Source organism: Clupea harengus, chromosome 8 (assembly GCF_900700415.2).
Source record: "Clupea harengus chromosome 8, Ch_v2.0.2, whole genome shotgun sequence".
Taxonomy (NCBI): domain Eukaryota; kingdom Metazoa; phylum Chordata; class Actinopteri; order Clupeiformes; family Clupeidae; genus Clupea; species Clupea harengus.
The window spans coordinates 7,291,042-7,305,843 of NC_045159.1; the positions used below are offsets into that span (position 1 = coordinate 7,291,042).

At 44.8% G+C, this 14,802-nt stretch overlaps 1 protein-coding gene across 9 annotated transcripts in view; it reads left to right on the top strand.

Moving 5' to 3' along the window:
* LOC105907393 (actin-binding LIM protein 3) overlaps positions 1-14,802 on the top strand; it is a 70,022-nt gene that overhangs the window by 46,098 nt on the left and 9,122 nt on the right. For 4 of the 9 annotated variants that reach the window (XM_031571673.2, XM_031571670.2, XM_031571669.2 and 1 more), the window contains exons 5-18: positions 244-370; positions 773-866; positions 3,523-3,610; positions 5,403-5,461; positions 6,179-6,250; positions 7,139-7,294; positions 7,998-8,027; positions 8,394-8,523; positions 9,633-9,731; positions 10,430-10,471; positions 10,915-10,965; positions 13,388-13,507; positions 13,880-13,944; positions 14,576-14,729. In XM_031571673.2, coding sequence (XP_031427533.1) covers positions 244-370; positions 773-866; positions 3,523-3,610; positions 5,403-5,461; positions 6,179-6,250; positions 7,139-7,294; positions 7,998-8,027; positions 8,394-8,523; positions 9,633-9,731; positions 10,430-10,471; positions 10,915-10,965; positions 13,388-13,507; positions 13,880-13,944; positions 14,576-14,729 — 1,287 coding nt within the window. The remainder of the gene's footprint in view (positions 1-243; positions 371-772; positions 867-3,522; positions 3,611-5,402; positions 5,462-6,178; positions 6,251-7,138; positions 7,295-7,997; positions 8,028-8,393; positions 8,524-9,632; positions 9,732-10,429; positions 10,472-10,914; positions 10,966-13,387; positions 13,508-13,879; positions 13,945-14,575; positions 14,730-14,802) is intronic. The other 5 variants (XM_031571672.2, XM_031571675.2, XM_031571674.2 and 2 more) reach the window with 5 other exon arrangements.

A 14,802-nucleotide genomic window follows, 5' to 3' on the forward strand; every position in this document is an offset into this window, starting at 1 on the left:
TGAGGCGGCGCGGCACAGCCACGGGTCATTCATCTCAGCCTGATCAACACAAAACTAACACAGCAGCGCCTCGGGCAGCCGACAGGACATTGTTTATTTATTTATTTATTTATTTATTTATTTGTCCTTGCCATGTCGTTTATTTAATTCATCATGATTCTCCCCCACAACAGTCTAAATGACAAGGAGAAAAGAGGAGTTCTTGAAGAGTGATGTATTCTCTGTGTGGTCTTCCTCTGGCAGATTGTGCGGGGTGCAACGAGGAGATCAAGCAGGGCCAGTCTCTGTTGGCCCTGGAGAAACAGTGGCACGTCAGCTGCTTCAAGTGTCAGACCTGCGGCACTGTGTTGACTGGGGAATACATCAGCAAGTAGGTCACCGCTTACCTGTCACCGCTCGTCATCAACACACTCTTATCGGGATCTAGAGCAAAACACCTGTACTCATTTGGATATCATTTGTGATGGTGAAGATAGTGGGTAAATTGCAATGGGACACAGTTTAGTTATATCACAAGAACACAGCACAGGCCTTTGTCATCCTGTCCTCAAGGAGTTTCGTCTGTCTCCATCAGGCCATTAGTACACTGTGCCAGCAGACAAACAAATCTCTACAGTCTTTGTAGTGTTGCACCTACCTAACAAATCCCCATGCTATTTGTAACTTTTGTGTGGCGTCTATTATTTTCCTTTCATGTGTGCTATCTGATGTGAGTGTCTGAAGAGAGAGTTTGCAGATGAATTCCTTTTCTTTTCTGTTAATTCCCTATCAGGGATGGGATCCCATACTGTGAGTCAGACTACCACGCCCAGTTTGGAATCAAGTGTGAGACCTGCCACAGGTACATCAGTGGACGAGTTCTAGAGGTGAGTGTTGATGCTGATTTTGTACCTACGATTAATGGAGACTCAGTCAGGAAATGGTAGAACAATCAGGAACGAGTTTTATTTTTTCTTTACAATGGTTAACACCAAGAGGGAGAGAGAGCATGGCTTCACGTAAAGATTCACCAGCTTCTCTGACTAGAACAGAGAAAGTGTCAATTTAAGTATCCTAGGTATCCCGGCCCAGTTCATGTAGGTCAGGAGAATTGCCAGCCTGCCATTATCAATTGTTATCCGGGCAATTAAGAACAGATGTCTAATGATGTAGAGAATGCAACGAGTAACAGTGATACACACACACACACACACACACACACACACACACACACACACACACACACACACACACACAGTCCCAGAAACATTTAATTCCCCTTATCTCTAAAGACACGGAGTCGCACATAGAAATGGCCTACTCAGGAACACAGATATTTACTTAACCTTATACATAATGGCATAAACCACATATGAATATAAGAATCATAAGTGTGATTTGCAACTCCTCAGTCCTGCAACTCCTTGCCTGACCATGCGTGCCACTATAGAAGAATATCTGTGATGAGCTGCATTGTACTGTACTGCACTATAAATATCACACTAGTTGCTGCCATGTTGGAGAATCCTCAGCTTTCACGTCTGGAGGAGTCCCACTGTGATGTTCTCCATTCTTCTGCACCTGCGTGTAGTTTGCTTCTGCTTTTTGGGCTCCAGGCTGTTGGGATATACAACTCAGTCCTGTTGACCTGTCAGTTTGTTTTTCTCTGGGTGTTTTGGCATCTGTGTGTCTATGTGGGATGACTGTGTGTCTATGTGGTATAAGTGTGTCTATATGGGATGACTGTGTGTCTATTATAAGTGTGTCTATGTGGTATAAGTGTGTGTCTATGTGGTATAAGTGTGTCTATGTGGGATGACTGTGTGTCTATTATAAGTGTGTCTATGTGGTATAAGTGTGTCTATGTGGGATAAGTGTGTCTATGTGGGATGACTGTGTGTCTATTTTAAGTGTGTCTATGTGGGATGACTGTGTGTCTATTATAAGTGTGTCTATGTGGGATGACTGTGTGAGTTTGGGAGGGTTTGTATTCTTCTTGCTGTAGCTCCATCCTGAGTATCATGCTTCTATTGCATAACTGTCAGCCTTCATGATGACTTTAGATTCCTGCCTTTCACACAGAATCACTGTTGAGTTGCTCTAACCTCCCCTTTCTCGACAATACATTTTTGACGCAGATCATAGGTGGTCTGGATCTATGCACTGGAAATGCAGAGAAGGGTATTTATTTCCCAGTGGCGTGTGTTCCATGTTAATGTCCGCGAGGGTCTGCCTCTCTGCTGCAGTAAAAGATGCTCATTTCAGATGCAGAGGTGTGTGCTGAGGGTCATGTTTTGCATGTTTAACACGCATGTGGAAACATGTTAAGCGAGTGCTTACATGCACTTTATAGGTTTGCATATAGAGCATACCAAGCATCCTCTGCACTGATCTATACGACACAGACCAGAGGCCGTATCCAATTACCTCTAGCCCTATGGGGAAAGACACGACACAGCAGAACACAAGATCCTTCCTGTTCAAATGGAAAGATTGCTGTGTGAAATAAAGCCTAACTGACCTGTCAAGTGACACACCTGGGACGATGCCCATCTGTCCATCCTCACCGGCAGGTGGGCGCTCATCGACGTGTCCCTGTGCCATGCGTGCAATCCTGTGCATTCCATTAGCAGTGAGGCCTTTTTCAAATCAATCCCAGATTCTTGCTGAGCACAGACAGGGAGGTGACGCACGCTCAGACCGTGTGCCTTTGGGCCACTAAAAACAGTGACCTTTTCCTTAATGCGCTGTCATCATCAGTAAATGTGTGGGGTCCTTCGACAGCTCTTGGGCCAGAGAGTGGGAGAGTGCAGAGCGTCTGAGAGGAGAATGCGCTAAAGCACAAAGCTCTCACGCTAACACACCGAGCCCATATGTCTGTCATAAAACTATGGCTACATCTTCTACAGGAAAACTGTGGCTGCATCTTGAGCTGTAATAAGTACCTTGATTCATTTGCCTTGCCCGTGGTCCTTTCATGGCAAGCTGTATGCATAAAGGGGCTGTGTATGTTCTCTCTGTGTTCACTCTTCATTGACGTGCTCACTGTGTTTGCCGTAGTCAAATTTTCCACCCGGACTCATCTCTCCACGGGGAAGTCTTTGAGATTTTGGAGGCTGTTTGAGTGTGAAAATGGTGTTTTCTTGAAAAGCACAGCAGGTGCGCGTGGCGAATCACAGCAGTTGGCAAAATTACAGGCTGATTGTGTGAAGAGAAGAGAGGAGAGGAGCCATGGTACTGTAGACCTGTTTTAGCTGATTGTGTGAAGAGAGGAGAGGAGAGGAGCCATGGTACTGTAGACCTGTTTTAGCTGATTGTGTGAAGAGAGGAGAGGAGAGGAGCCATGGTACTGTAGACCTGTTTTAGCTGAGAGTCTGCAGTCCTCTTCACGTTCTCTCTCTCTGCCCTTAGATCATGGCTGCATCTGCTGAATGCTGCGCCACGTGAATTTGTTTTTCAATGTACTTCAGCATCTCAGTTCATCACAGTATAAACTTCTGTTTCATCCTTCTCTCACTCTCTCTCTTTCTCTTCCTGTTGTAGGCAGGTGGAAAGCACTACCACCCCGCCTGTGCCCGCTGTGCCAGATGCCATATGATGTTTGCTGAGGGGGAGGAGATGTATCTGACAGGTTGGTTGGCCTCATCTCTGTTATAGTTCACCGCTGACTCCAGCTGCAGTGGCTGCATGAGCTCCTCAGGTCTCCCAGTGTAGCAGGCTGTGCCGCTAACGGCCCACGGTGTGTGCACTAATGAATCGCTGCTTGTGTCATTTATTATTTATATAATATTTCCCCCTGATGTGTTAAAAAAACCCAAACAGCTTCTTGAGGCTCAAGTTTTTTTTTATTATTATTTGTGTACACTGTGAGCGGTTGGAAGCTTCCTTGAACTATTACAGTGATCAATTTAAAGGACCATCATTTTGAAGCTCTGCAGTCGTTTGAGCAGCCTCTGTGTCAGTCCTGCTGTAAGTTTTATAGTGCATAATTTAGGAGAGTGGTTAAGAGAGAGCTCCTCAGGTCGCCCGGCGCCTCAGCCTAGCTCTGGGCTTTGAAGAGAGTGACTCAGCCTCCGCCACTGACCTGCGCCACACCAGCCGCTGTCTGCTCCAGACGGGCGATCTGCTCCAGACGGGCTATCTGCTTTTCCGTCAGTCTTATTGTGTCAGTGCTAGTCTATGAACCGTTTATTTGTTCAATGGGTCACATGTAGTAGGTAGGATGAAGGATGTTTTGTTGCTGTATCTCCATGTTTTGTCAGCCTTAGTCAGTTCATATAGAAGGCAATGCTCCTTGATGATAAAGTAAGCGTGCTCAGGTTGGATAACCAGTGAAACGCCTCTCTATATGCTGCCCCTCCTGTACACCAGCAGCTTCTAATGTAAGATCAATCATCACATCAGTCATTACAGAGGGACACAGAACTGTCAGGACTGTAGCTTACTGTTAATTTGTCTTTTAAAAACAGGTGGCCATGACCTTTTGGGGGGGCCAGAGTAACTTTCTTACTAAAACTGATAATATGTCTCCCTCCCGTCTCTCGCTCTCTCTCTTTCTCCCTCTTCCTTTGTCTCTCTCTCCCTCCATCTCTCCCTCTGCCTCAAAACGGCATATACATATTGATTTAGAGAGTGTGGTGAGACCCGTACTCTTGGTGAATGATAGGATTTATATTAGTCACATTTTATACAGTGGACATGAAGACCAAATTGATTTGAATTGATGCCAGAGGCAGTAAATTGCCCTTCACTGCAGCAGCGGCGGTGGCATCAGCAGCAGCAGGGAGTGATGCCAGGTCAGGAAGTGGATGTGATTTTCTCATTATCTTCATGATGCGCTGCAGAGGTCTCCTGTGTGCTAGTAAACATGCACAAGAGGAAGATCAAGAACAGCCCATAGTCACGGAGGTGTGTGTTCGATGTGTAGGAGGCTTGGTGCATTTGTATGTGTGCACGTGTGTGAGAGCCAGAAAGAGAGTGAGCGAGAGGGAGGGAGAGAGGGAGAGAGAGGGACAGAGAGAGAGAGAGAGGGACAGAGAGAGAGGGACAGAGAGAGAGAAAGGGAGAGAGAAAAAAAGAGAGAGAGAAAGACCTCAGACTATCTCAGCCCTCAAGCTCCTGCACTGTAATCTATGGGCCTGTGTGGATGAGTTGATATGTGGGTGTTGTTTGGAAGTGCTCATGTCCCAGTTCACTCTTTTGATCAAGTGAGATACAGCTGATGAATACTGAGAAGGGTGGGGCAGCTCAGGGAAAAGAGCACAAATTCCAGCCAAAGTGCTTCAGCTGTGAAGCAGCATCTGTTCTCCCCGTGTCTTGGGCGTACAGCCTGAACAGGCCTCAGACAGGCAGTGATCTGCCCCCAGACTTGAGTGGTCCCGTCGTGGCTCATCTAATCCCTTTTGTGTTGTATCATCGCACAGGTTCAGAGGTTTGGCATCCCACGTGTAAACAGTCAGCACGGATGGAGAAAAAACTCAGAGTAAGTCATCGAGCGCTCGCACCCTCCTCCGTCTCTTTCGCTTTGGCTCAGCAACACACACATACACAGACACGTGCCATCAGAAGAGGGGTTGGGAAATGTTTGTTTGAATTCCTCCTCACAGTCAGCCATTGAACAATGCAGTATAGTCTGTCAGTGGTGCCAAGCACTCTGAAGAGAAAATAATAGATGTCTTGGTCCTGTTACATCCAACCAGTCAGCATAAGGAGGAATCCAAGCAGACAGCACAATAATTGGCCTGTCAATCATGCGTCTTAGTCTTCGTATCACACATGCACAAGGGAGCGACTCTCAGGAAACCATTGAAGGGAGGAGTTGTATTTGTTTGACTGTTGAGTTTTAGCACGGACACCTTCAGGAGAAGAAACACTGACTCCACCTCTGACTCTCAGTCCTCAATTTTATCATTCTTAGGTTGGTTTACACAAAGTCAAAGATATGTGGTGATGGATTGCATTGGATATAAAGTGGATATGGAGGGATGGATTCTCTGTCTTTGTGGTATGAGAGCGTTCTGTAAAAAAAGCATTAATGTTTGTGCGTGGTGTGTGTGTGTGTGTGTGTGTGTGTGGTGTGTGTGTGGTGTGCGTTTGTGGTGTGTGTGTGGTGTGTGTGTGGTGTGCGTTTGTGGTGTGTGTGTGTGTGTGTGTGTGTGATTGTGTGCGCGTGCGTGTGTGTGTGCCTTTTCTGTAACAGCTAAGACGTACCTCTGAGGCATCTATTTCCCCTCCTGGATCCAGCATAGGCTCTCCGAGCCGGGTGATCTGTGTAAGTAGCGCTTCAGTAGCAGCTGTGCTCTTGTTTATAGTCTGTTGATGGTTTGTTGACAATCTCATATAGGCCATTGGGGGTGATCAGACCAGTCTTATAGAGGGCTATTTGATGGGCAACATAATTATATGTTTATGCGTGAAGGTGTTCTTTGTAGGTGTTATTGTTTTCCGTGTCTTATTTATCTTTGAAAAAGAGGTTTCAAGGAGATGCATCGACTGTAACTTTTAGAGGACTTTGATCACAAACACCCACAACATGATCTGTCTGCGGGCAAAAGCATCATTAGAGGATTCACACTGAGTTGAAACCGCGTGTGTGTAGTTCTGTGGTGTGTCTGTCTGTCTGACTGTCTGACGTTTATGATGTGGTTTGAGCAAACAGCCATCTTCTGTGTCACCATACGTTGCCGTCAGTGATGTATGCTCTCCTTATGCATAATATAACTCTGCACAGGGCTGCCATTATTGATATTATTTATGCTTCATGGCAAACTGTTGTACACATTACTGCCATGATTCATGTAGGATGAAGAAGTCACTGCTTTATATGTGCTCTGTGTGTAACCAGCAATGTCTCTCTGCTGTCTTTGTTCCTGATTGTGTGTGTATGGGGATGTTGTTTGCAAGTCTTCTGTGTGTGTGTGTGTGTGATGCATAAGTTTAATGTCTATTGGGTAGGGCGTGCTTCATTGCTTCAGTGTGTGATGTCTGTCCTCCTCATTCTAAAGCCTGTGGCTGATTGTTGACCTCAGCGCCGCCCGGACCGCTTGTCAGCATCACCACAAGCTTTAGCACTATCACTCACCACCGTTCTCTCTCTCTTTCTCTCTCTCTCTCGTCTTCCTTTTCTCCTGTCTTGTTTCTGTGTGCTCTCTCTCTCCAGGCCAAAGTGGAAAGCGAGATCCTAAATTATAAAGATCTGGCAGCTCTTCCTAAGATTAAAGCTATTTATGAAGTGCAACAGCCCGATCTCATTCCTTATGAGTCCTATCACAGATACTGCTCTGATGACAGGCTAGAGCGCTACAGCTATGGGGAGGTACTGAGATGCTGGTGTTACACTTAACCCCTGCGCACGTGTGTGTGTGTGTGTGTGTGTGTGTTTATGTGTACATGTTTATGTGTGTGTGTGTGTGTGTGTTTGTGTGTACATGTTTGTGTTTGTGTGTGTGTGTGTGTGTGTGTGTGTGTGTGTGTTTGTGTGTGTGTGTGGGCTAGTGGTCCCTTATCCCAGACCCCCTCTTGCCTGGCTGCTTGCGCTGCTTGTCACTGATGCCCCTGTGTAGTGCTACAGAATCCATGTGTGCTCCCTGCACTAATGTTTTTAAACGCAGTTCTCCTCCTCGTCGTGAGAGGGATGAGAGAAATATTACATTCATGTAGCGAAAAGGCAGGTGCCACTATTGATTCTGTGAGTCCTTTAATCCCTTTCTGCCCTAATTAAACAAAATGATGTAGTATTGTAAAGGTTAACAAGCACAAAGTCTATTCTTTTTTTGAATGCTCAGGAGTGCTTAAGTGACAATTATTAATACTTTAATCATAGTTTAAACATCATTGTACTGTGGTGTGACGTGTCAAAAGAGCCAGCAATGGAGACTGTTTTCCACTTCTCCTTGGTATAGATTGTACTAATCCTCTTAATTAGCATGGATTGCCCAGGCTTGGAATCGGGACCTTAGGATGGATTTTCATTCCTTTCTCTTTATGTTCTTCTTCTGTTATGGCCTTCCAAACATCAGTCTCTGGGGACTCTCTCTCCTTATTCTCAGGTAATTTTCTTGAACCGTGACGTTTCTTGATGGGACTTGTAGTGTTTTGTCACTCTCCAGTGTTTAGTTGCTCAGTTTAGTTGCTCAGAAGTTTTTGAAGATATGTGTTTTTGAATGAAGTACGTTCTGTTGTCATAGTTGGTGTTTCCAGCCTTCGGTTTTAGTGCTATGTTCTTTGCATCATCTTTGGTCAGAGGACATTTGATCCATAAAGGCAGTGTTGACCTTTGTTTGTATATTTATATAATATATTGATTATCTTGATTTGTATTGCATTATATTTGTGTATATAAAAGCATAGTCATGAGTGACTGATTGGCCGTGAGTGTAGAGATAAACACTGCCCTGCTGACTGCTCCATGACAGGACATCTACGACAGCATGGACATCCGGCACCGGCGTTCCTCCAGCCCCGGTTACATCGACTCGCCCACCTACAGCCGACAGGGCATGTCTCCCACAGTGCCCCGCTCCCCTCAGCTCTACTACCGCTCCGGTGAGTCGGTGACAGCCGCGTCCCTCGCCCTCAGCACACGGACACACCGGGAGGAACAGCATTCATGCGGCTAATGACAGCCATGACATTTGGGTGTTTTTTTTTGTATTAATATGGCAGATGAGGTGACATTGATCTTTTTTTTATATATATATATTGATTTTTTTTTTTATGTTGTTTTTTTTTGTTCAAAATTGTTTTGCTGTGCTTATCTTAATCGTTTGGAGACAACAAAAAAATAAAAATTTAGATTCAGCCTGCACACAAGTCACTCATACACTCACTCCCCAACCCTCTGCAGAAAAACCATCCACCGTTAACTGTGCAGTGTGTTCGACCTGCCTAACTGAAAAGACAGGGCACTTTCAGGCCCCTCCATCACCAACGATTAGAGGCAGACAAAACCTGACACGAGTTGAGTGTTCTGGCAGCGTGCGTGTAGACGATAATAACCTGTCTAGCCAACTCTGGGCGCAGCCTTAGTTCTGCTGTCAGATGGTGGTACACTGCAGAGGGTTGGCCTCTTATCCATCCTTTCACTACACACATGCCATCTCTCCCTCCTCACTGAAGAGCAGTGCCTAATGCACCCACTCTAGGCTCTGCTCTTTTGATTGACGCGCATGAGAATGAGACGCACACCTGTTATTGAACTTACGCTTTGCCCCCCCCATCATGCTTAGTGCACTCTCCAGAGAGGACCTTTTGTCTTAGAAGGAGTTCCCACTAGTTCTGCTAATGTTGCTGTGGCTTGCTAACGCCAGCACGACAATGCTAATGCAATGACAGTTAAGCTCTTGAAGAACTAAAATATTAAAACCATAAAAAGATATATTCAAATACCTGAAACTGCAGCACATTTATCATTAATAAACTGTGTACCTGCAGATGTGCTTGTTGTTGTTGTTGTTGTTGCTATGGTGTTATAGTAAGGCATGGAATGAGTCTGAGAGCTTGCCACTAATCACACATCCTCCCTGACTGGCTGCTGTGCACTGCAAGGCCTGAGCTTTGGGCAGTAGGTGGGTGGGGAGGGAGGGGGAGGTGGGGTCCTAGGGGGGGGTCCAGCCCACGCTCACGCTCTCTCATTGGTCTTGGGCTGACTGCAGGCACTGAGAGTGGCAGGAGCTCTCCCTATTACAGTCAGCTTGATGCCAGATCGAACACGCCCACCACGAACCAAGCACCCAAGCATTTTCACGTGCCAGGTAGGCCTCTGGATTTCTCTTCATCCATCCATCCACCCATCCATCCACCTAGTGCATAACATCCTCTTTGCCTGCCTCCCAGTCTGATGGGCTGCACAGAGCCTGAGCCATGTTTCCCAGCTGCACTTACTGCCATTAGTTTCCCATTTCAACCACTCTGTCCTCTCCTTATCCTTCCCCATAGCTTGATCTGTTCACCGTTTCAGTCCACTGACATTATATTTTCTTATTACATTTTGTAGTGGTCTGTATGTCACATGTTTGACTTATGATTATGTGTGTGTATAATGACTTTAGTTAATCGTGTGATTTGAATGTGTACATGACATATTTGTGGAGTCATTGTCCTGATTGATCTTTACTTGAAACACACGGACGGGATTGTAATTATGCACTCACTTGTCAACGACTGTATGTGAAGCTTAGACCACATAGGTAACAAAAGAGAGGCCAACATCCAGTCTCTGTACTCAGAGATCTAGGAGTCAGATGTACCATACATACACACAGAAGCACTATTGTGGATGTGGTTTTACAGTCTTTGTGAGTACATGTGGTTTTCTAGTCTTTGTGAGTACATGTGGTTTTCTAGTCTTTGTGAGTCCATGTGGTTTTACAGTCTTTGTGAGTCCATGTGGTTTTACAGTCTTTGTGAGAACATACATGTGGTTTGTTTTCCACGCTACGCCTGGGGGTAGTTGAAGTCAGCAGAACATGTATGTTGATGTCCCCTGGTGCAGGTTGGTGTGTTTGCTCCAGCTTTTGATCCGTAATGTCAGCCTTCCTCTTGTTCTCTCTACCCTCCCCCTCCTGCTTCTCTCTCTCTCTCTCTCTCTCTCTCTCTCTCTCTCTCTCTCTCTCTCTCTCTCTCCTCAAGTCAAAGGCATTAAATCAAAAACTACCATTGCCTCTGTCAGTTAAAGTAAGATAGATTTCAGTACCTCTGTGCAATAATTATGTAAACATTTGTCTTGTTTAATGGTTTATACCAGTGATGGTAGGTGATACATTTTTCTTAGTTTCTATTGAGTTTGAGAGTGAAGGGGGAGTAGGTGGTCTCTGAGCAAAGAGGTATTTAACCCAGTTTACCTGAGCAGTACTGCCCTTGCCACTGTCTCTTGCCTCTCTCCTCGTATCCTTCTTCCTTGTCTCATGTCCTCTGTGTCTCTGTGTCTGTCCTCAGCTACAGGGGAGACCAACATCTACAGGAAACCTCCCATCTATAAGAGACATGGTATATGTGTTTGAGTACCTCTCTCCAAATAACCCAGGGCTAACTCCTGGTGTGTTTGGAGATGAATGAGTCTGCTGTGCTTAACAGTCACTTGCGTGCTCTGTCTCCACTAAACTCCCAGCTGAATTTGGTAAAGCCTTTGTCAGCATATAGACGTGTCATTGTCAACGCAGGAGTGCATGTAGAATACTTAGAGCATCATGGGTAATTCTCTTCTGAGCGTTATGTTTATATATCTTTTAAGAGCATTAGGAGAGGTTCTATTTTTTTATTTTGCTCGTCATGCAATACTTGCAATAGTTTGTTCTGGCTATTGCATGCTTTCCTATGTGTTAGCACTAACCAGCAGTATGTACTTACTGGTCTTATGTATTTAAAATAACCATAGAATTTCCATAGAAAAAAATATACATTACATGTATCACGCATAAAATATTTTTGATTATTACAGTATATTAAGCATATCCTGAAAGACTATACTATATTCTATGTCAAAAACGTTTTTTTACCACAGAATATGTATGTGTCAAAAGCTGTTGTTTTTCACATTTTTGTTGGAATTGTGCTTTAATTCAGCTGGAGTGATGGAGAGTGCATGTATGCTTTTCTTGTAGTGAACAGCTTCCATGCCAGTATGAAAATGTGGTTGTATGTCACATAGTGCCATCATCCATATTCTTGGGGATCAAACACATACAGTAATGTTGGAAGTGCATATATATTTATATACAGTATATATATATATATATATTTATATATATATCTGTGTGTGTGTATATATATATTTATACATAGCATTAAAAAAGATGCTGTATATATGTAGGTATTATGGTATCCATTATACATCAGAAGAAAAGAGTTCTCAAAAGAATAATAGTTTGTTTTTTCCGAAACATTGAAAGTAGAGATTGAGTTTGATTCCTTATAACAAACTAGTCAGAATCCTCCAGAGGTTAGAACTGGTTATTCTTTAGATGGTTTTGAGGTGTTCCGAGTGTGCGTTGTTATTTGTTTTTTATTTCAGAGTGTGATGTTTTTGTGTGCCGTGCTGTGTGGTTTGTTGTGAACTTGTGTGTTATTTGCATCACAGACCCGTGGTCTTGGGCATTCAAAGACCTATGATGCTAGCCCACAGCCAATCCTGTTTTCACACTTTATAGATATCAAAGCAGATTTTAGTAACAGGATGAAATGATCAATCGTCTCTAATCAAGCCAGAGTTAAAGATGTGCTTAAATAGCAAAATATGTCAGATCTGATTGAATAATGTCATTTTGATGCAGTAAACTTACAGTATGGCTTGGTCAGACTGTATGATAATTAGTTCCTGTACATCCATGCCCTTCTGACTACTGGCCTGTAGTGCTTCCTGAAGCAATGAGCAAAGCTCTGTGCTGGCCATGTGGAGGAACTCTGATGAATTTGAGTAAAATTGCCTGTGAGTTTTATATATAATTGATTCTATTAGCCTTGAAGTGGAGTCGCATATGAAATGGAGGTAATGTGATGCATTAATGATAACCTCCATATGGCCATATGGCAGATCTGCCCTTCCTCAAAGTCTGCTGAGGGTGAACCGTTGAGTGTTTCATTTTCTCTTACTGTTTCTTTTTCCCGACCCTTCTTTTCCATTTCCCTGCCTCCTCGATCCTGCTGTCCTGGCTTTGCTGCCCTATGATCTGTAAGTATCTCTCTCTCTCTCTCTCTCTCTCTATCTCTCTCCTTCTCTCCCTATTCAGCCATATATTCACCTCCATAGCAAAAGGGCTATAAGGAGATCTGCCCAGAGTCACCCGCTAAGACTAAATAAGCTTACAGGATGATCCTTGTCTCAATCTGTCTATTGTACTCTAGTCTGGCAGCTTCACCAGCGTTTAGTGAAAGTCATATGCTGTTGTAGCACCAGAGCCTTGCTATAAAGTATGTTTTATGATAAGATATCTTTGCTGCAAAAGGAGTCTGTAAAAATGGCTTATTCTTCCTCATTTTCCTGTCATACGCATCCCTGCATACATCCCTCTCCTTTTCTCTCTCTCTCTCTCTCTCTCTCTCTCTCTCTCTCTCTCTCTCTCTCTCTCTCTCTCTCTTTCTTTCTCTCTCTCTCTCTCTCTCTATATATCTCCCATTCCCTCGCTTTCTCTGCTCTGGTGCATAACCTCATTAACCTGAGTAATGCTCAGTAGTCACTCCCTTCCCTCTGTGAGAGAGCCGTCCGGCACAAAGCCGCTTCCTGCTCCCACCACTCACTCTGTCCTCATTAAGCCCCCATGAGAACCCCACCCGCATCCATTTCCCCTCACCTACGCTTAGGCAGCGTGTGTGTGTATACCGTATGTGCAGTGTTTACATGGGCTGTAGGATGTCTCGGACTGCTGTGTCTGATTGACGGTGTGGTTTCACACAGATGACCTTGACCTTGAAGCCACGACTAGTAGAACCAGCGATGACATCCTCCATTCAGCTCACCTCTCCTCATCCTACTCTCCAGACCACTGCCAGCACTCAGAGTCTGATGACTACCACTACACTGGCTCCCCTAGAGGTGGGTCTCACTCAGGTCCTCTCACTCCGTGATTATTTAGATGCGGCGGTCCCAATGCGGGTTTTTTCAATCCCACAGGGTATGTCATTGTACTTGAAAGGGGTTGCAAGAATACTATGAATGGGTTAACACCACGGACATTGCCTAAAAGGGGTTTTTGGGACAAAAAAAAATCTTTGAGGGGGAGGGGAATGAAGTCAGAGATCAAATGAGATTGGCGGCTCCTGCCTTACTTGTGCTGCACTCGTTTAGGCGGAGGACTATTTCCCAGTTCATTGTGTTGCGGGCTATTTTAGCTGTTTAATTACCGTGCACAAATCCACTTGTCTGTTCTGAATCGATCTGACCTCTGACCCCGTTCCCTTCCTGCAGCCCCTCGAGCGCGGAGGTTCTCCTCAGGCGGGGAGGAGGATGGATGGAACCAGAGTCTGAACAGAGTGAGAGGATTTCATTCCCACTTATCTTCCCTTTCACACACACACACACACACACACACACGCACATACACAGGAGGATGGATGGAGCCAGAGTCTTAACAGAGTGAGAGGATTCATCCCCACTTCTCTTTCCTTTCACGCACACGCACACGCACATACACACATGCGCGCACACACACACACACACACACACACACACACACACACACACACACACACACACACACACACACACACACACACACACACACACACACATGCACATACACAGGAGGATGGATGGAGCCAGAGTCTTAACAGAGTGAGAGGATTTCATCCCCACTTCTCTTCCCATTCTGTGGAGATTAACAATTACCAATTACCAGTTACCAAAAAGTGCTGGAGCAACCCTAAGAGAAGTCATGGTCACTTACTACCATAATACCCATAAAATAAGAATGTCACAGTTGAAAGAGAAAACTAAGGTCCAACTTTCCAAATGTTCAGATGTAATAAATACCGATTTTATAGTCTATAAAATAATGTACATTATTTTGTCTTTTCATCTCAGCTTATTCCACTGATAATCCATCCAGTAACATGTACATGTACATCTGCTGTTTTGTTTCCTCCGCAATGTCTCTTTTTCTAGATCCAAGGCGGGATTGGTCGGATGATTCTGAAAGAGGAGATGAAAGCCAGGTCGGGCTCATATGATAACGATCCCTGGGGAAGCGCGCGCAACTCCCGCAGTGGAAGCAAGGAGGCGCTGCACAACGTCGGCTACAGCAACACCGTCAACGGCTGTGAGTGCTTCACCCTTACCATCTCAATAGCGAGAGATATTTCACCCAGTAGGAATGGTGTCGGTGGTCTTTT